Below are 20,874 nucleotides of genomic sequence, written 5' to 3' on the forward strand. Positions count from 1 at the left end.
CAACGGGAGAGGCCACAAGAGTGAGAGGCCCGCATACCGCAAAAAGAAAAAAAAAAAAAAAAATTAACTCTCTCAAATTATTTTTTAGTATCTTTCCAGTTCTTCCATTATTCTTTGGGTTATTCTTCTGGATGTAGAAAATCATAACGGAATGCCAAGAGAGTTTTTCTTCTTTTTTTTATTTCAGCCTCAAAATGGCCTTTCCAGCCCAGGGTCCATCATGGTCTCTGAGAAGTTAAGGAAAATGGATGTGGCTGACGCTTTAGATCTTAGTGAAAAGCTGGTAGGTATACCCAGCATCAGTCCCCTCCTGTCCAAACGTGCGTGCCCTGCAGATAGTTTAAACATCAACTCCACATACATGTTTAGTTGTTACAGTAGCTCCACGAGACCCATCTCCTATCCCAGCATGGGCTAGAAATTGCAGAGCCCAATTCCTTGGAAGACTGGGTAGTAAGAATGAATGTTTATGTCTGTTGTCATTCCCCCTCCCCACTTCCCCCCAGTTCTCAAAAAGGCATAGTGTAAATGGATGCGGGGGAAAATGAAAGTCGTACTAAAAGCCCCAAATGCACTCATTTGCAAAGCATGTGTTTCTTCTCTGCAACTGCAGAAAATGAATGAAACACAATTAGACGTTTGCCTCCTCAAAGTGGCCTCCAGCGGTCTTGGGCCAGGCCTCTTACCTGCGAAATGCTTTCTCGTAGTACATGGACATGAGCAAAACCCTCGGGACTTTGATGAACATCAAAGGTATGTCAGGTCACGTGTCCATGAAACACCTCTCCCCAAAAGAGAGGGAGAGAGTCTACCAGCTTCGACAAACAGACCTGTACCTGGTGTTTGATAAGATCACCCTACTCAAGAACCAGCTGCAGAGAAAAGAAGAGCTTTTGAGACGATACGAGAAGGACATTGAACAGCTCATGTGTGGCCCATGTCTCCGGCAAAAGGCCCAGGCCTCCATTCTCCAGGCTAAACCTCGGTGCAGCTGCAGACCCGTAGGGACCAGGACAAGAGGACAGAGGCCTGGGTGTGGAGGGGGGCAGGCGGGATGGTGACTCAGGGCCTGATGGACCCAAGTCTCTGGGCAAGAAAGCAGCAGTTAAAGTACCCTACTCTTAAGGAATAAGGTGCACCTTTTATAAATGTGTCTGATGTTTCACCATGTGTGTGCTTTTCGTAATTCCATCCTATTTTCAGTGGTATCCGTTCCCCCACCCTCTCTGGGAAATTGGGAGGGGCTGGTAGCATAACCGTTGCCCCCTTCGTGCTGCACGTCCACAGCCAATGGGCTATTTATTCTGCCCTCTAGTCCCCACATCTTCAGCCTTCCCCCCACTTGTAAGGAAACCGCGAAGCCAGGCATATATGGAAGTGTTCTGAGGATCTCCCAGGTCGGTAGCATTGGTGGTGAGTGAGAAAGATGAGGAGAAAAGAGACTTTGTCTCTCCTGTGTGCTCAGGCAGAGCAAAGTGTCGGTTCAGATGTACCAGTCACAGGTGGCAAAGCTGAAGGACGACATCTCCAAAGAGGCCGAAGAAAAGGCGCTGCTGAAGGAGGCCCTGGCACACATGGAAGAGCGGCTGCACCAGGAGAAGAGGGTCACCAGGGCGATCAGGCAGCAGAAGGTGAGAGGTCCCTGCTCGGAGCAGAGCCTCTGAGGCTGCCCCTCAGCTCCCTTTAGAAACAGCCAACTGAGGCCCCAGTGGGATCCAGGCAGCAAAGAATGCATTCACTCATTTCAAAGGAAGGTGGCAGAATAGCTTTAGCGTTAGGCAGACTTAGGTTTAGACTCTTGTTCTGCCATTTACTGTGTGACTTCAGGCAGCTTTTTTTTTTTAACATCTTTATTGGAGTATAATTGCTTTACAGTGTTGTGTTCATTTCTGCTGTGTAACAAAGTGAATCAGCTATATGCATACGTATATCCTCAGATCCCTCCCTCTTGCGTCTCCCTCCCACCCTCCTTATCCCACCCCCCTAGGTGGTCGCAAAGCAATGAGCTGATCTCCCTGTGCTATGCAGCTCTTTCCCACTAGCTATCTATTTTATGTTTCGTAGTGTATATATGTCCATGCCACTCTCTCACTTCGTCCCAGCTTACCCTTCCCCCTCCCCATGTCCTCAAGTCCATTCTCTACATCTGTGTCTTTATACCTGGCTGCCCCTAGGTTCATCTGAACATTCTTTTTTTTTTTTTTTTTAGATTCCATATATATGTGTCAGCTTAGCCTCTCTGAGACTCATAGTCTAGCTTGCCTCTATTTTTTTAAACTTTCTTTTTTTTAAGTTAATTTTTATTTTATATTGGAGTATAGTTGATTTACAGTGTTGTGTTAGTTTCAGGTGTACAGCAAAGTGATTCAGTTATACATACACATATATCTATTCTTTTTCAGATTCTTTTCCCATATAAGTTATTACAGAATATTGAGTAGAGTTCCCTGTGCTATACAGTAGGTCCTTGTTGATTATATATTTTATATATAATAGTGTGTATATGTTAATCCCAAACTCTTAATTTATCCCTCCCCACCACATTTCCACTTTGGTAACCATAAGTTTGTTTTCAAAGACTTTGAGTCTGTTTCTGTTTTATAAATAAGCACATTTGTATCATTTTTTTTAGATTCCACATATAAGTGATATCATATGATACTTGTCTTTGTCTGACTTACTTCACATAGTATGATAGTCTCTAGGTCCATCCATGTTGCTGCAAATGGCATTACTTCATTCTTTTTTACGGCTGAGTAGTATTCCACTGTATATTTGTACCACATCTTCTTTATCCACTCCTCCATCGACATTTAGGCTGCTTCCATGTCCTGGCTGTTGTGAACAGTGCTTTGTGAGACTCATAGTCTAGCTTGTCTGTATTTTTTTAACTTTTGATAATTCGTGTATTTTATCTTGTTCTTTCTATCCAGATAACTATTTCTTCTACCAGTTTTATTGAGACATAATTGACACACAGCACTGTATTGAGTTTAAGGGTGTCTAGCATCATGATCTGACTTCCCTGCCTCCTGCAATGATGACCACAATCAGTTGAGTGAACAGCCCGAGTGTTTTTAAAGGCGGCGATTCTGATTTTCATTGCTCTGCCAGGTGCCAGAGATACACCGAGGAATAAGCTCTCTGAGAATAAAGATTTGGGTTTGCTCTTCTGAGTAGCCAGAATAGTACTCCAGTCTTTCTGACTTGGGGCTGTGTATTTGTATACGCATGCTTGTGTGTATGTGTGTACATGTGAGTATGTGCTGTGTGTTGGCATGTGTGTGTATTTGTATGTGTGTGTTTGTTGCCTGCATGAGCTCTAAGGAGGCCAAGGTGATAGAAGGGTGCCCTTCTCCTCAAGCAGGAGGTGATGGTCAGATAGTTCCTTGCAGAAGCTTGCCCTCCATCCTGCGAACCTTCCAGGCAATAGGTTTCCAGACAGCAGGCTCTCTGGCTTAGAGCCCCAGAAATGAAAAGTGGCTGTCCTGCTCTGAGGGAGCCTGGTTGCGGTGTTTCCAGTGCTCACTGCTATGAATTAAACATCACAGGCCTTAATCTGTGTGTGACATGGGGTTGCCTCAGGCAGAGGATAGTTTCCTTTCACACCAAGCAATGCCAGGGAGAGCTGGGCCAGTGACAGAGTTGTGACTTTCCCTTTGATGTGCCCTCTGGAGAGCTCACCCCTCCCCAGGGTGCCCACCCCCGCCCCCAGGGCTTGGCAGACTAGGTCCCAAAGCAGAGACACCAGACCACAGAATGGGACAGAGAAGGGCCCCCAAAAAAGCCATTGTCATGTACTGAAAACCTGAGGATTTACATAATGAGGTTTCACATGCATTATTCCTGGGCTGCCTCATTCACACACAACGCAAGGGACATGCCAGCCTGTTTGGCGCTGGACATCCCTCAGCTGAGAAGGGTCTGAAATGGCCAAGCTGAACCTGTGTCAGGGTCCCCAGAAGAGCTACAACTAGTAGCTTTCAAATTCGTGGAATTCACAACTGGGGGAAAGACTTACCAAGGGACAGGCACCTGCTCCACACCGCACATGCTTCATCTCTCCCATCAACCCGCAAGGGATGCTGGCAAGTGTCGGCCCCTTAGAGAGAGGGGAAAGCTGATTTGACAGAGGGTACCGTTCCCTGGCTACTAAGTGGCAGAAACAGGATTCCCTCCCCACCTGCTGCCCTCCCCCGCCCATGTTCACTTTTCCACACCCCCTCCTTCTGTGTCTCCCTTACCAGGGTGGCCCCCTTGGATACATCGCACCATTGCTCCTGGGGGTTTCACTCCAGGACTCAGGTTTGCATTTCAGGCTTGTTGTTAATATGTTGTCAGAAATCCCTGTTTGTCGGGAAGAAAACAATAATACATTTGAAAGTTTTGCTGGATCCTAAAGGGCACTTGTATACATCTGTCTTGGCATCCGTTCCTTCCAGGGAGTATATCTTCGTTGTCTTTAAGCAGAAATGAACAGAAAGCAGAATTCCTCTTTCCTAAGTTTTACACTTAGTATTTTCACAAGGAGCCTTAGTTTTTTAGCCTCCTGTATAAAACTTTGAAACTCTTCACCCGTTCACAGAGGTGGCAGTGTTGAAGCACTGAGATGAAATTACACATCTTAAGCTTCAGAATTGCCCCCCCCAAAAAAATGGAGTTTGTAGTTTTAATGTTTGACCATCTCTTCACCAAGCAGACCTTTCAAGAATCAAAAGTCCTATTTCCACACTAATATCTCTGGCTCTGAAAATGAGACTTGGTATAAGATGCTGGGCCTTCACAGCGAACTGGGCCTGTGGCTCTGTCCATGTGGCAGAGGGACGGGAACCGCGGCCCAGGCCGTGCTCAGTCGAATCCACTTCCCACATCACTCGAGAAGCCGGCAGTGTCTCTCAGAGTTCAGAGGCCAGATTTGGAGTCAAACAAATAGGGGTCAAGCCCCACCACTGCCCCGAATGACCCTGAGTAAGTGGCTTGACCTCTGTATCGCAGGTTCCTCAACAAAAGCAACCAAAACTGTTAGCAAGGGGCCTACTGCGTGGGGCAGCGGGAGGGTTAAATGGCAAAATGCCTGCAGTGCCTGGCACATCACAAGCCCCGTTTCTAAGGGTGAAGAATAGGCAGCTCATGGATGGGTGGGGATTCCTCTATTTCTTTCAGGGAGCTTCCTGCCAGCTGACGCCTTCCCCGGTCCTCCCAAAGCCGCCAGCTCTTATGGGACGCGCTCTTCTCTTTGGTGAATACGACTAGGCCACGGCCAAGAAAGGACCCAGATACCTTTTGTGAATGGGCTAAGGCTGGGATTTTCAAGAGGAAATTTTTAAATGCACAGAAGTTGCCACTTGGGAAGCACGCAAGCCCTTTCTTAGGGCTTGAAGTATAAGAAAGGCTGAAGGGCACCAGCTGCTTCTGGCAGGAGAAGCCGCTCAGCTCTCCTGCCAATCAAATCTCCAGCCAATCAAGTCCTGGCTATGGGGCGTGACCACCGCTTTGTCCTGTGGTCTCAGCCAGGAAAAGCCCCTAACCTTCCCTCTGCTTAATTAGCTCAGATCCCTCTTCTTTAAGATGAGAATAAAAATGGCACCTAGCTCGTAGCCTTCCCAATGGGAGCTTGTATACAAAACCCTTAGTACATAGGACCAGAAAGCATACATGCTCTCCTACCATCGTCATTATCGTCACTATTCTCTTTAACTCACTATCTTCCAAGATTTCCTTGGGCCAGGTATTCTCAAGATTCTGGCTTCTTCCGTGCCACATGTGTGTTTTGTTTGTTTGTTTGTTTGTTTGTTTTTGCGGTACGCAGGCCTCTCACTGTTGTGGCCTCTCCCGTTGCGGAGCACAGGCTCCGGACATGCAGGCTCAGCGGCCATGGCTCACGGGCCAAGCTGCTCCGCGGCATGTGGCATCTTCCTGGACCGGGGCAGGAACCCGCATCCCCTGCATCGGCAGGCGGACTCTCAAACACTGCGCCACCAGGGAAGCCCGAACTGTATATTTTTAAATGGTTAAGATGGTAAATGTTATGTATATTTTACCATAATTAAAAATTAAAAATGTTAATTATTGTGGGGAAAAAAGCCGTTGGGAACTTTGTAATGGATGGCTCAGTCTGTTAGCACTGGACCTACCATTCAATCTCAATATCGTTAAAACAGGATGACCAGACATTATGTGCTCACTGTGTGATGCAGGATGGATCACACAGTACCGCCTATGAAGGCGTCTGGACAACAAAAAGACTTTGATCTCCTCAGACCTCTAGATCTAACTATTTGTTTACAGGAAACATGGGGAAAAGAGGAACAAGTTAACTGAAACCAAGAAGAAGTGATCAGCCAAATCCAGGATGTGAATGTTCTCCAGGACAAAAGACCCAGTTTCTCCAACAAATCAGTGGCTGGGGGATAAAAAAGGTCAGGGGCGGGGTGTTGCTGTTACAGAATTAAAGACATTTCAGAGACATAACAACCAAGTTTAATGTGTGGACCTTGTCTGGATCCTGATTCTAACAAAGATAAAAGTAAAAAAGATATCTCTGAGAGAATCAAGGAAATGTGAGCATGGACTGAATATTAGATGATATTCAGGAATGATTATAAGTATTTTTAGCTGTGATCATGTCAAGGTGGGGATAATGTAAAGGAAAAAAAAGTCCTTTCAGTTAGGATGTCTTTATGGGTGAAATGACACAACTTGCTTTAAATTAACCTAGAAAAAAACTCAAAAAGGAAGAAAAAAGAATGAGAGAACACTGGGAAAATGTTGAAGCTGGATGATGAATACATGGAGTTAATCGCAGGCTTCTCTAGTTTTGTGTGTGTTTCCAAAATCCCAGAATAAAAAACAATTTTTATGTAGGCAATCTCAAAGGAACATACAGACACACACACAAACAGAGTGAGCTACAACCAAAGCATAAGCAAATGAGGAAGCCATTTGCCTTTAGTAAGTGCAGGAAAAGGGAGATTAAGCCTTGGGCCTTGAAAAATGAGCTAACCAAGTCTAAGATGCCTGTATTAAGCTGGCACCCTCAAAGATGCTCCACACCCTGGCAAGAGGAGGGCTTAAAAACTTTTTTTTTCTGGACTTTCAGAAAGGGGAGCCTATGAAAACCTGTAGTTTTCAATGTGGCTCTGGAGGGGAAAACTAATAATGGCCACAATACTGATGATGATGATGATCACCCTGAAGATTTGTAACCACGTGGGTCTGGGGCTCAAGTTTATACTCCATGTATTCAGTGGGAAAACTCCCAAGTTGAGGAAATAAATGTCAGTGTTCAGAGGTTATTAGCATCCCCGGCATCCAGCTGAAATAAACAAAAAAGACTTCCGAGAGCAAAGCAGCCAGGAATCAAACCCCTCAGGATTCCCACAGATTAAGTTCAATCAAGAATGAGATCACAGTCAAATTACTAAACATCCAAGCAATAAGTCAGTATGAGCCAGAGTAAGCAGACACAACAAACAAGACATTGAGACACCACCCCACTGCCACTCCCACCCAAAGATTTCAGATGATGGAATTATCAGATAACAGATTCTAAAATCACTATGTATTCAATATTTTTTTTAAAGAAGGCTTTTAAAATGAGTAAGGAATGAGACTATCAAAAATGGCCAGGCATTTGTCCTCAGGAGTTTGTGGGAGCACAGGAGAGCTATTTGACCCCTGTACATTTGGCTCTTCCATTCTGGTGGGAAAAACAGATTTCTTTACAGAATCAAATTATGCTGGCAATAAAAATTCAAGTGCTTCCAGGAGCCAGAGAGGAAATATGAGCAGTGCATTGGGCAGGCAGAACATAGGCTGTATCTAAAGAGGGAGCCTCTTCTCAGCCCCTGCAGATTGTTGATCTATATACAAGAAGAGAGTCCAGGTATTGCCAGATATTCCCATTTTCCCAAAAAAAGGCATAAATCCAGATGTCAATGAGCTGTACATGTTGGCTACTGTGGTAGGCATCGGGTTTTTGTCACCTAATAGCAATTGACCTCTCTTCTAAAATATTATGGGGTTATGATCCCCCTTTGGGGACAACACCTTTCTCCTAGTCTCAGTCCAGTTTCTCAGAGATGGTGTTGATTCCACCTCTGGCTGCAGGGCTGGGCATGTGGCTCAAGCTCAGCCAATCAGAGCAGTCTCCTGGGCCACAATAATTGGCTGAGGAATGGGCTTGTGACCCACCCAGAGAAAATGAGAAGCAGTGAGGCCATTGGGGGAAGCTTAGGAAAAAGACTCTTATCCTTCCCTATGGAATTCAAAGCTGAGAAGATGTAAGGGCTGGAGCTTCGGCCGCCTTTTTGTGACCATTATACAGAGATTCTGTCTAAGGTTGGATCCACATGGTTCAAAGAATCCCTGAGAGCTGGAGAGAGGCCAAGGCCTCATGAAATCATCTGAGCCTGAACCCAGAGGTTCCCTCTAGACTTTTCATTTTTGGTAACCAGTGAATTTGCATTCATGCTGAAGACAATTTGAATAGGTTTCTCTGTCACTCCACAGAAAGAGGCCTCTCCCTTCAGCAACTAATTAAAAGTCTTAACACACTGGGAAAACCAGGCAAACATATCTGAGGGCTGACCATGGACCTTCAGTCTGCAGTCTCAGCACCTGGCCACCCCTCTCCTTCTGTACTCCTTTCCCTAACTTCTCTGATGACTCATCTTCTAGCCTCCATTCCCACTGCTCCTTCCTTGGACAATCCTCTTCTCTCCCTGCTCTGCCTCCGGAAATCCTACTGTTCCCTCAAAACTCAAGTCAAATGGTTCCTTTTTTCTTAGCGCTTTCCTGACAACCCCACCCTAAGCCCTACCCGAGGCAGAAGAAGATACCTCTTGCTCCATCCCCAGGCCCCTCTGATCCCCCCGATGAACACTCAGCCCTTCTGCTGAGGATCCTAATTACGCAGCCACGTTCCTGTCTCCCCTGCTTCTTGACCGTGATCCAAATTCAGACCCAGATTAGAAGGGATGATATTTGAGGCTTAAGTTTCAAAAAACAATCAGTTCTTAGGAGAAGTCAGAAAACATGGTGAAAGATGAGGATTTGGGTCAGGGATTCGAAAGAAAAGAACAGTTGTTCCGCGGAAAAGAGAGGGTCTATGTGGAGTGCAGTGAGGAAGGAGGAAACACTGGACATATTTAGACCAAACGAAATGATTCAGAGGAAACCTGAGAAGAAATGTCTAGAGAGGCATGAGGTTGATCTGACTGGAAAGGAATATAAAAAATGTGTGACGGGAATGACCCAAAACAACAACGACAAAATGCCCAAAATAGGTGCACTGTTCACATGAGAAAAGAATGCAGACAGCAGCAAGACGCTGAGCAACCTCCAGAAAACAAGAGAGAAGTTGACAAAGGATGAGGTCATCTCAAACCAGATAAACTGGGAGGCTTTCTATTCATTGAAAGGGGTTTTTCAAAAGCTAAGGCTCATGTTGGCTTGCCCCTGATGGAAACTCAGGGCACCGAGGCCTTCTGGAATTTTCTGTTCAACAGACAGACACAGGGAGGGTCCCAGGAGGCCAGGCAGTGGCTAGATGTACCAAAAGAGCTACCATGGGTCAAAGGTCAAAACAAGCAAGGTGTCAGTTTATGAGCCACCCCAGGCAAGCACTGTCTCGCTTTTTACTTCTAAGGACCATGGGACCTTGTCCACAATTCCCATGCCTCCAACCCTTGGACCAGTTCTTTCTTCATGTGATAAAATACCTAAGCCGGACAGTAGCCAATCACAGCGGCCTTTAACCTTTGTTGGGGACATACCTGGTTGAGGCTGTGAGCCCTCTTCCCAGAAAAATGCACACAGCCTCAGACACAACAAAGTTTCCTTCCCGTTTAAGCAGCTTATACCCGCCCTGGGGCCCATCTCTTGAACAATAGTTCCTAAACTCATTCACTTAATCAAAAAAACATTTATTGAGTGCCAGCTACCTGGTACCTGCCAGGTACTGCTGCCGGGTACTGCTCCGGACACCAAGGATACAGGGATCCTCGCCTCATGGAGTGGACCTTCCAGTTTGTATCTGAGCCCTCAAATGATCAGAATGTCTGGCGAAGCGGCCCGGGAATTCAGTGATTCTGACATGGGGCCAGAATTAGGACCTGTCGTCCCAAAGAGCCCCAGCTCAAACACCCCTTCTATAAGGAGAGAGGGGAGGAGTGTATTGAAAGCATGTGCTCTAACTGGGAAGCTCATAGCCTGCTGAGGGAGTGTAGAGGGTACCTGCACTTTGGAAAAATGTTTGGCAGAATCTCATAAAGCCGGACGTATGTGTGACCCAGAAATTCTACTCCTAGATATATACCCAAGAGATATGTGCACATGTGCAGACCAAAAGGCATACACAACGGCCCCCAATTATCCCTGGTGTTCACACCTCTGTGTCCCCTCCCCTTGAGAGTAGGCAGGACTGTACCTTATTTCTAATCAGTAGATGCTGCAAAGGTGATGGGCATGTCATTTCTGTGATTATGTTACAGAAGATTGTAACTTCCATCTTGCCTGGAGACTCTCTCTATGGACTCTCACTGGCTCTGATGAAGCAAGCCACCTTATGGAGAGGCCCACATGGCAAGAAACAGTGCAGGATCTCTGGCTAACAGGCAGCAAGGAGGTGAGGCCCTCAGACTAACTAACAACCCTCAGGAAACTGTATCCTGCCAACCACCACATGAACTGGAAAGAGGATCCTTCCCCAGCTGAGCCTCAGATGAGACCCCAGCCCTGGCCACCTCCCTCATTGCAGCCTGGGAGAGACCCTGAGCAGAGAACCCAGCTAAGCAGTGCCCAGATTCGTGACCCACAGAAATTGTGACATAAGTGTGTGTTTTTTGGATCCGTTAAGTTTGCCATAATTTGTTCTGCAGGAATAGATAACAGAGTGTAATGCAATGCAGCAGTGAGAATGAATGAACCACAGCTACATCAGACAACATGGTCGAACCTCACATACTTGAGTGAAAGAAACCAGGCAGCAAATGGAATCTGTAAGATTCCATTTCCATGAAGCTCAAAACCAAGCAGAACTAATCTATGATTGGAAGTCAGACAAGCGGGAGGGGGTAACCAGAATGAGCACAGGGAGTCTTCTCGGAGGGGCGGGGTGGGTGGTGATGTTCTGCTTCTTGTTCTGGGTTCTGGTTAGGGTGGGTGCATACACTTTGTGATAATTCTTCAAGTGTACGCTTATCAGTTGTGCTCTTTTCGAGATGTATATTATGTTTTGAAAACAAAACTTTACAAAAAAGAAAATATGCTGGAGTCCAACAGCCAGGGTTCGAATCTTGGACCTATCACTTACAAGATTTGTAACTGGGAAAGTTACTTGACTTTTCTGGGCCCGCTTCTGTGAAATGTGTTGGGCCAAGAATTAAATAAAACAGTGCATGGCATAGCGGCTGGTACCTAACAAGCCTCAGTAAATATTAGCTAGTTTGGTTAACCTCATTCATAGTGGTTCATTGTTAATCCCCCCCAAAAAAGTACTGGAGGTTGATTTGCCTGGATGCCTGGAAGTCGAATATATGGAGTTCTCTTGCACGTGCCACGCCACAGAGACCAGCTGGATTCTCAGAATCCCTCTAGCAGCGATCAGGGGAGCTCAGCCTGCCTCTGACACCCACACCCAGAAAGGTCCCTGGGCAACAAGCAAGATGATATGCGAGTGTTCAGAGGTCAAGTTTGCTCTGGGTTGGGACTGAGACGATGCAAATCAAAGCTCTCCCCAGGATGGCTGTGATCGGGTTCAGATGGTGCTGTCCTCCCACATCATCAAGAAAGCAACAAAAACAAGCAAACAGACAGACAGCAACGCGGACATTCACAGAAGGAGTCTGTGGTACCGGGCACAGTTTACTACTTCACACATATTAACCCATTTGGTCTTTACAGTCAATGTTGCTATTACCTCCATTTTACAGGTGAGAGAAGTGAGGTACAGACAGAATAAAACAAACAAACAAACGAAACCAGGCCGATCAGAGGTGGGATCAGCAGCCTTCATCTGCAGCTTTCAAACAGAACATACAGACTGACCTCCCTGGCAAAGCTTTTTTTCTGTTTTTTTGTTTGTTTTTTTTAGAGAGAGTGGTTTTTTGGTTTTGTTTTAAGTTTTTTAATTAATTAATTTATTTATTTTTGGCTGTGTTGGGTCTTCGTTTCTGTGCGAGGGCTTTCTCCAGGTGTGGCAAGCGGGGGTCATTCTTCATCGCGGTGCACAGGCCTCTCACTATCGCGGCCTCTCTTGTTGCAGAGCACAAGCTCCAGACGCGCAGGCTCAGTAGCTGTGGCTCACGGGACTAGTTGCTCCGCAGCATGTGGGATCCTCCAAGACAAGGGCTCGAACCCACGTCCCCTGCATTGGCAGGCAGATTCTCAACCACTGTGCCACCAGGGAAGCCCCATGGCAGAGCTCTGATTTGCAAGAGATGAACATCCCAACCAGCCTTGTCTCTATCTGAGAAAACACCTGGGTGACTTCTCATTTTCTGACAGGGGAAGGGGGTGAGCACGGCCGCAGAAGGCCTCAGTGACCAGCTGTGATTTTGTGGTTTGAATTTATTTTTGTAAACCTGTGTGTGTGTGTGTGTGTGTGTGTGTGTGTGTGTGTGTGTATAAAAACCTGCATTTCCTTAGCCCATAGCGTCAGGTTAGTAATGGACTGTGGAGCCTCCAGTGGCCCTTTGCTCTCCCATCTGACACCTACTCAACAGCTTAGCTACTTCCTGATCTTCGAGCGCTCTCTCTCTCTTTTACTCTCCCTTTCTCCTTTTCCAGCTCTTTCCCTGGCTCTCTCTTACCCCTTAAAGGCTGGGCAAGCTCCCTACCTCTTCCAGGCGGGAGGCCAGCATTCATTTCTTGTTGGAATGCAGGGGACAACAAGCAGATCTGGGGAGGGGGCACAGTGGATGGGCTCTGCCGGTCAAGGACAGCCCAGGGAAGGTAACTGCGGCCCAATGAGATTTTATGGGGCAGAGGTCCTGCAGGAAAGAAGCCCAGTGGGTGGCAGGAGAGGTCCCTGGCAAGCCCCAGCTACCCCCTCCTGGCCTCAGCTCCCTCCCCCTCTTGCTGCAGGCACTGCCCAAACTTCAGGACAGCTGGAAGCCCAGATTGTTCAGGGCTGAGGGAAAGCAGGTGGTGAGCATGGGTGTCTCGTGGCTGTGACACCTGTCACCTGTGGTCCCCGGGGAAAATACCGTCCCATCACAGTCATCTAGATTCAAATCCTGTTCTGGCTGTGTCACCTTGGTCACACACCTCCATGTCTCTTGAGCCCTATTTTCCTGTTCCAGTGGGAGTGACGTGATAGAAATAACACCCGTCACGACACTTTTGGGCGCTTCTCTGCAGAGCTCCGAGGTCCAGGTGTTTCACACACACCTACTGCCCCAGGTTATGCTGAGGATTAAATGAGATGATCCACAGGAAGGACTGGGACAGAGCCCTGCGGGTGGCAAGCCCGGAGTTAACATCACTCGCTCCAGTATTAGGAGGACAGCTGGGAATGACAAAGCTGGGACCTGGACCCAGGCCTTTCAGACACCAGCATCCTGATGTTGATGGAGATACAGTACAGCCTTGGTAGCCACCCAGAGCTCAAGAAGATTGATTGATTACAGGCATCACCAAGGAGCCCGTATAAGCTAGAAACCTCTTTTTTTTTTTGGCCATGCCTTGTGGCTTGCGGGATCTTAATTTCCCCACCAGGGATTGAACCCGGGCCATGGCAGTGAAAGCACCAAGTCCGAACCAGTGGACCGCCAGGGAATTCCCCAGGTGCAGTATTTTGAACACCCCATCATCGCAAAGTACAACTCTCACTCAGCCCAGGACATGCTATGATAAAGCCATGAGTTATTGGGGTATTTTAGTTTCTGTTTTTGAAATTTAAGTGGATGACATGGAACTGGGTTTTAAGACTTTCACACACCCTTTCAGATGACTGTGGCATCCTGTGGGGAGCGGCAGGATCCAATCAAGATTTGGCAATTTCTGCTCCAGTGAGCCTGAATGTCAGCTTTGTTCTCCGTTTAGTATTTCCTCATCCAGAGATGGACTAATGGCAACATATGCTCTCCCAAGCCTATCAGGGGGCCAAGGGCGGCTCCGACTCCAGGCTGGCCTGCATGGGCTCCATAGGGTCTGGCTGGCAATGAGCAGGGTTGCGTTCTGTGCTCATGTTGATGACATTGAAGACAAGCATGGAGATAGGGGTGGGGCTGGCGAGGGCCAAGGCTACAGAAGCCTAGGTCCTGGGGTAAGGACAGTTCAGCTCAGCAGCTCAAGAGTAGGAGGCAAGGCTGTGGGCGGGTGGCAAGGGCTGCCCCTGTTCATTCACTCATTCGTTCATTCAGGCACTGTTCTAGGTACTGGTCATACAGCAGTGAACAAAAGAGAAAAAAATCCCTGCCCTCATGGAGCTTAAGTTGGGGGCAGGGGGGAGTTGGGAGTGGGGAGACTGACAACAAATAAGAGAAGGAAACTAAATAAATAGCATGTTAGAGGAGTGGTAAGATGAAGGGAAGAGCAATAGAGTGAGGTGTTTGTTTTGTTATTCATGTTTTTGGGGGGGTGTTTTTTGTTTTGTTTTGTTTTTTTGGGTGGCATCATGGGGCTTGCAGGATCGACCAGGGATCGAGCCGGGCAGTGAAAGCACTGATTCCTAAACACTGGACCGCCAGGGAATTCCAAGACCCTTTTAAATAGGGTGATATTTGAGTAAAAATCTGAAGGAGCTGAAGGAGATCCCTGGGGGAAGTGCCTGGTAGGGAGAAGAAACAGTAACTGCAAAGGCCCTGAGGCAGAAATGTGCCTGGAGAGTTGAGCCTGACCCTCTCTGTTCCTCTGAAGTTACCACTCAGGGCCCCGGCCTCTGTGGTCACTCCTCATACATTCCTAAGGTCTTTCTGGTCGAAGGGAACTAACCCAGGCACAACCTTCCAGGCTGACTGAGGGCCTGGAAGAGATTTCTAGGGACAAGTGCTGGGAGGGCTCTGCGATTCAACTGCAGGGTTGAAAAAGTCCTGAGGTTTTGCCAAGCTTTTAACAAATGCACAAGGAATTTGCAAGAATGCAACAAATTCATTCCTGGACCATGCTCCAGAGTTGCCTAATCAGAATCTCTGAGGTCTGTGCCAGGGAATGTGCATTTCTAAGAGCCTCTAAGCATGTGGGAGCATCTTTACCATATATTCCATCCCATATCTATTTCCATGATTTTTCTCTCTTATATCATCTTCTAATTGGCTAGAGTGGAGTCTTCCATCTTTCATCTTTCTCAGATGAATATTTTGAGTTTGTCTTGGGGCACCTTGTCCGTCATTGCCTGCCAGGGAAATGAGGCATTCTGTAGGTAGTCAGCGGGGCTGTTCTGCTCCCAGACAGAAGGGGCTGATTTGAAAAAGGTGACATGGGGTGAGGGGAGATAGTTGGCATTTGCATGTCTTCTCCACACGCTCCATCCCCCCAGCCCCGTGCCCATGGGGAGTGCGGGGGGGTTTCTTAAGGATCTGATCCAGGTCAACACTGGGGCCACCGTCTGACCTTGTAGGGACTCAGGTGATGTTTGTAGAAGTAAAGAACACATGAATGAATAAACACGAGTTTTGACAGGGAAGGACAGGAACAGTAAGGCTGTGGGCTTGTAAATACCCTTTTCCTAGCACGTGGGAGAATCTTCCATTCTTTCAGAAGTGTTCCTTCCACCCCATCCATCTCCCATCTCCACCCCCACCCCCAGAAGTGATGGTCCCCCCCAGCTTACTCTGTTTTCTCCTCCACAACAGAGAGAACTAGAGTTTCGGGTGGGACGGGGGGTACTAACCTCCAAGCTTCTCGTGGTTCAGCTCCATTACCCTCCCACGCCTGACCACCCCCTCCTCAACGCACCGAACCTAGAGCTAAGGTCAGTAGGAAGGATTCTTGAGTCTGCTCCTTCCCCGCTGTAAGACTTGGAGCTACTTCTGTGAACACTGAGCCTGTTTCTCCATCCTCTAGCGGGCAGGTCGGGGAGGGCTCGCGCGCTGCAGCGGGCTGTAATTGGCCGGGTGCTCCCAGCGCACCTCCCCCTCATCCTTGGGCGCCGCGCACGCCACGCCCCTCCCCAGCTCGGCCGTCAGAATGGCGTTGCCGTGGCGACGTTTGTAAAAAGGCCGGGCGGGCGCGCGGGCTGCGGGCTGTCGCCTGGAGACTCCGCGGGAGGGCAGCAGAGCGGAGGTCAGGGCTCTCGGCGGAGGACGAGGCGTGGGCTTCTTCCTCTGGCCAGGTGAGAGCGGCGCGCGAGGAGGCGGCGGGCGGAAACCTGGGCCGGAGGAGGCCAGCCCTGCGAGGTCAAGGGCGTTGGGGTAGGCAGGGGACCCGGCGCCAGCCGAGTCCGAACTCTCTGATCCAGGCTCGGGTCGCCAGGAGCACCCCAGAAAAGGTGCCCCAACACCAGCCGTTCCTTCCTAAGTGCAGCCCCTACCTCGCCCCCCAAGGGAGGCGGCACGGGAGCTTTAAGCCTCTCCTGGGCACCAGCTCTTGGATGTCCTGTGGGTATAGCTGGGATTAAGAGAGGAACCCCTGTTTCCCCTGATTTATGGACAACACCCACCCAATGGTCAGAGACACACACACACACACACACCCGCCCCTTACCTGAACTCCCCTTCTTTAAGGAACTTTGAGGCCACTGTAAACCTCAAAAGAAAGTTTGCTCCTATAGCCCAATTCTGAGCCATCCAAAGTGGTCGGGGGAACGCAGATGACTGAAGCCCTTTTGCTCTTTCCTGTGGCTGGTGCTCCATGGCACTGAGTAAGAACGAATTCACAGAGCTCCACACATTCAAATTACTTTGACAGTGTTTTCACGCAAGGAAGTGATGCACAGGGCAAAATGAAGGTGGAGAAATATTGTCCAATCCAAAAGCTAAAGAGATAGAATTTAGGTTTTCCAAGGAGTCATCTAAGCTAGATACTGACAGGAAAAATGAAAGGTAGTTACTATCAAAGCTTCCTAGCCAGCTGGCTGTACTGACTTGCTTAGAGGTGCCCTTTGTATTTTCATTCACTCAGCAAGTGTTTCCCAAGCACCTACTATGTGTCAGGTTCTGCCCCCCCACCGCCCCCTGCCCTGGAGAAGGGGTAATGCACAGAACTGGCAGGAACTGCAAAGGGTCTGACATTTGACCCTGTTTGAAAGTTAGTAAGTTAGCCTGCCCAGCTTATAGTTCCTGGCAGAAGACAAGAGACTCCTGGGCCAGAAACAAAGAACTTGATTACTCACAGCACAGCTGACATAACAGGCAGCAGAGCTGCATATGCACATTGGTTCCTGTTGCCCTGAAAGTCCCTCGGGGTGGTGCAGAGCAGCCAGTGTGGATGCTGTGCGCACAGTGGGTCTGTGTCCCAGGTAAGGAACTCCAAACTCAGGAAACTGCAATCTTTGAAAGGGGCTGCTAGCAAACCTGCCCAACTTTTGCCCCAGAAGGAGCCGTTATCTTTATTAGAAACATTACCTCTATCCTCCCAGGCTGTTTGCCATACAAGCAGCCTCGGAAAGTGAGTGCAGGACAAAATCTTTCAATGCCTTTGCTCTGAAGATGGGTACAAACACAAAATACCCATGAAGAATCGCTTCTGAACAAACTGAACACAGTCCTGGTTTTCCAGGAACATATATCTTAGTGAAAGAGAAACCAACAGCAAGCATAACTAAAGAAAGGAACAAGAACATGTCAGAGAATGATAAGTACAAGGAAGGAAACACAGCAGGGGAAAACTAGCAGGGGAATAACATGACTGACGGTGCCTTTAGCCAGAGTGGTCAGTCAGGTGGTTGCCCCGAGGGGGGATGTCTGAGCAGAGAGAAGACCCCAGCCTTGGGGACGTCTGGGGTGAGAGCTAAAAAACAAATATGCACATGATCCAAGTTTAAGTTTTAGATTAGTGGCGTTTCCTGTGGTTTTCCTGCAGAAGAGACATTTCTTGGAAGTTTCCATTTTAGCTTAATTAGACTTGAATGTGTTGCGTGCTAACATGGTCCTCTGCAATTGAAGATTAATAACTGAAGGCAGCAGAGCATGGTTCTTTGGGAAGAGGAAATGTCTTTTCCCCTGTATACATGACAGCGAACTTAATCAAATGTATTTCTCATTATCTGAAAGCATCAATATTTGTGGGACATCCACAGGCCTCAAAGTTTACAAATATAAACTATCCTGCTTATTTTTAGTTCTCTTACCCCCAGGTAGGGTCTTGTCTTCCTTTCAGAGGATAGAATGCTGGTTTCAAGGACTTTCTTTTACTACATGTCCCAAGTGTCAGCAGACAGTGCAATTCCCCCACCCCTACTCTGCCCCACCAGCAGCAATGGAGGTTTGTACACTGGTTACATGCAAAGGCTCAGAGTTGTCACACACTTACTATTGTGTGACCTTAACTTCTCTGAGTCTCAGTTTCCTCATTTGTAAAGAGGGACAATACTGACACCTGCCTCGCAAGGTGGTTCTGAGGATGAAAAGAGGCCATGTGTGTAAAAGGATAGCCCAGTGCCTGGCACTTAGTAGGGATTCAGTGATGGAATGATGATGGAGATGTTGATGGAAAGCAGAGCCAGACCGGAGACCCTCTACGGTCAGACCTAGATGATTTTTGTTTTTATCCACAGTCTAACAACTTCACACTTCAGTGACCTTTCAGTTGAAAAGAGACTTTGGGGACTTTCTTGGTGGCTCAGCGGTTAAGAATCTGCCTGCCAATGCAGGGGACACGGGTTCGAGCCCTGGTCCAGGAAGATCCCACATGCCTCGGAGCAACTAAGCCAGTGCACCACAACTACTGAGCCTGCACTCTAGAGCCTGCGAGCCACAACTAGGGCCCGTGTGCCGCAACTACTGAGCCCACGTGCTCCAACTACTGAAGCCTGCACACCTAGAGCCCATGCTCCACAACAGGAGAAGCCACCACAATGAGAAGCCTGCGCACTGTGAGGAAGAGTAGCCTCCTCTCGCCGCAACTAGAGAAAGCCCACATGCAGCAACGAAGACCCAACAGAGCCAAAAAAAAAAAAAAGGAAAAAAAAGAAAAGAGACTATCTTTGACATGGCACTGAGATGGATCAGAATTCAAATATCATGTGAATTATCATCAACATCTTGGAACCAGCTGAAGTCACTGAAATTTTTATGTTTTAAAACACATGTATATATGGGCTTCCCTGGTGGCACAGTGGTTGAGAGTCTGCCTGCCGATGCAGGGGACACAGGTTCGTGCCCGGTCTGGGAGGATCCCACATGCCGCGGAGCGGCTGGGCCCGTGAGCCATGGCCTCTGAGCCTGTGCATCCGGAGCCTGTGCTCCGCAACGGGAGAGGCCACAACAGTGAGAGGCCCGCGTACCGCAAAAAAAAATAAAAATAAAAATAATAAATAAATAAAAATAAAAAAAATAAAAAACATGTATAGGGCTTCCCTGGTGACGCAGTGGTTGAGAATCTGCCTTCTAATACAGGGGACATGGGTTCGAGCCCTGGTCTGGGAAGATCCCATGTGCCGCGGAGCAACTAGGCCCGTGAGCCACAACTACTGAGCCTGCGCATCTGGAGCCTGTGCTCCACAACATGAGAGGCCGCGATAGTGAGAGGCCCGTGCACCGTGATGAAGAGTGGCCCCCGCTTGCCACAACTAGAGAAAGCCCTCACACAGAAACGAAGACCCAACACAGCCAAAAATAAATAAATAAAATTTAAAAACATGTATAGGATTTACTTTGAAATGCATTAAAATATAAAATGTATAGATGGGTAGATATGTGATAAAGCAAATATAGCAAAATGTTGATTGTAGAATCTGGGTGGTGGTTCTATAGAAGTTCACCATCCACTTCTTTCAACTTTTCTGTGTGTTTGACGTTTTCATAATAAAATGCCAGCAAAAGATACATACAGAGTCTTGACCGTACAGTCAAGCTATAATCTTGATATTTTGTCTTTGGAAATCATTTTTTTTTCAAAATAAATATATGAAGGAATGCGGTGACTTAAAAAGAAAGTATCTTCTAATGCCCATTTCCTTGATGACTGACTCTTCCACACGTTAAGAAGCTCTGTAGTAGTTGGAGTTTCTTGAGTCAAAGTTCAGAAGCCCAAGATTAATAACAGTCACAGTCACAGTAGGACAAATGGGTGTTTAGATTAGCAATCACCATTCTAGATGCTTCACATTTAATCCTCACAAAACTCTTTGGGATACAGAGTATCATTAGCCCCATTTTACAGTTGAGGAAACATTGGCATAGAGAGAGAATAAGTAACTCACTCAGAGTCACAGAGCTAGTAAGTGGTGGGTTAGTAACACTGAGTATTTGATTCTGTCAGATAACTAACCCCAAACTAAGCTTAATGGGAGGTGGAGAGCGGTTATCAGTGGAATTCATATTTGTTTGGGTTTTTTTTTTGCTATTGCTTGTTTGTGCTCTGAGTTACATAAAGGATGTCCTCTTGTGATCAGAAGCAAGCTCATCTATGCCGGCCATCACTGTTAAAAGGACAGTCTTAAAAATGTGCAGAATTCTCATTGTGATCATTGTTAAATCCAGCTATCCACTCCTACCTCTGCTGACTTCTCCTGTGGACATTATGGTGTATTCCATTCATTCTAAATATGACATTGAATAATTAGAGGACTATATTTTTCTAACAAAATTGTTTTCTGAAAACCTTTTATAGGGAAAGCAGAGAATATGAAAGCCTATCTAAAGAGTGCAGAAGGCTATTTTGTCCTGAATAAAAGCACTACGATTGGAAGGCATGAAAATTCAGACCTTGTTTTAGAGGTAAGACCTCTTCCTAGCCAGTCCCCGACCCTCCCTACCCCTCACACCACCA

General features: G+C 47.4%; 2 protein-coding genes across 2 annotated transcripts in view; both read left to right on the plus strand.

Moving 5' to 3' along the window:
• Window positions 1-245: 245 nt before the first annotated feature.
• LOC308609804 (forkhead-associated domain-containing protein 1-like) overlaps window positions 246-20,874 on the plus strand; it is a gene marked incomplete at its 3' end in the record, with an annotated part of 99,534 nt that continues 78,905 nt past the window's right edge. The window contains exon 1 of the mRNA XM_081259105.1: window positions 246-283. The remainder of the gene's footprint in view (window positions 284-20,874) is intronic.
• The window catches only part of LOC308609790 (forkhead-associated domain-containing protein 1-like), a gene marked incomplete at its 3' end in the record, with an annotated part of 332,609 nt that continues 332,454 nt past the window's right edge, over window positions 20,720-20,874 (plus strand). Inside the window, 1 exon segment of the mRNA XM_081259092.1 lies at window positions 20,720-20,822. Within this exon segment, the coding sequence (XP_081115218.1) occupies window positions 20,730-20,822 (93 nt within the window). The 5' untranslated portion in view covers window positions 20,720-20,729.

Source organism: Mesoplodon bidens (assembly GCF_964165515.1).
Source record: "Mesoplodon bidens genome assembly, contig: HAP1_SCAFFOLD_103, whole genome shotgun sequence".
Classification (NCBI taxonomy): domain Eukaryota; kingdom Metazoa; phylum Chordata; class Mammalia; order Artiodactyla; family Ziphiidae; genus Mesoplodon; species Mesoplodon bidens.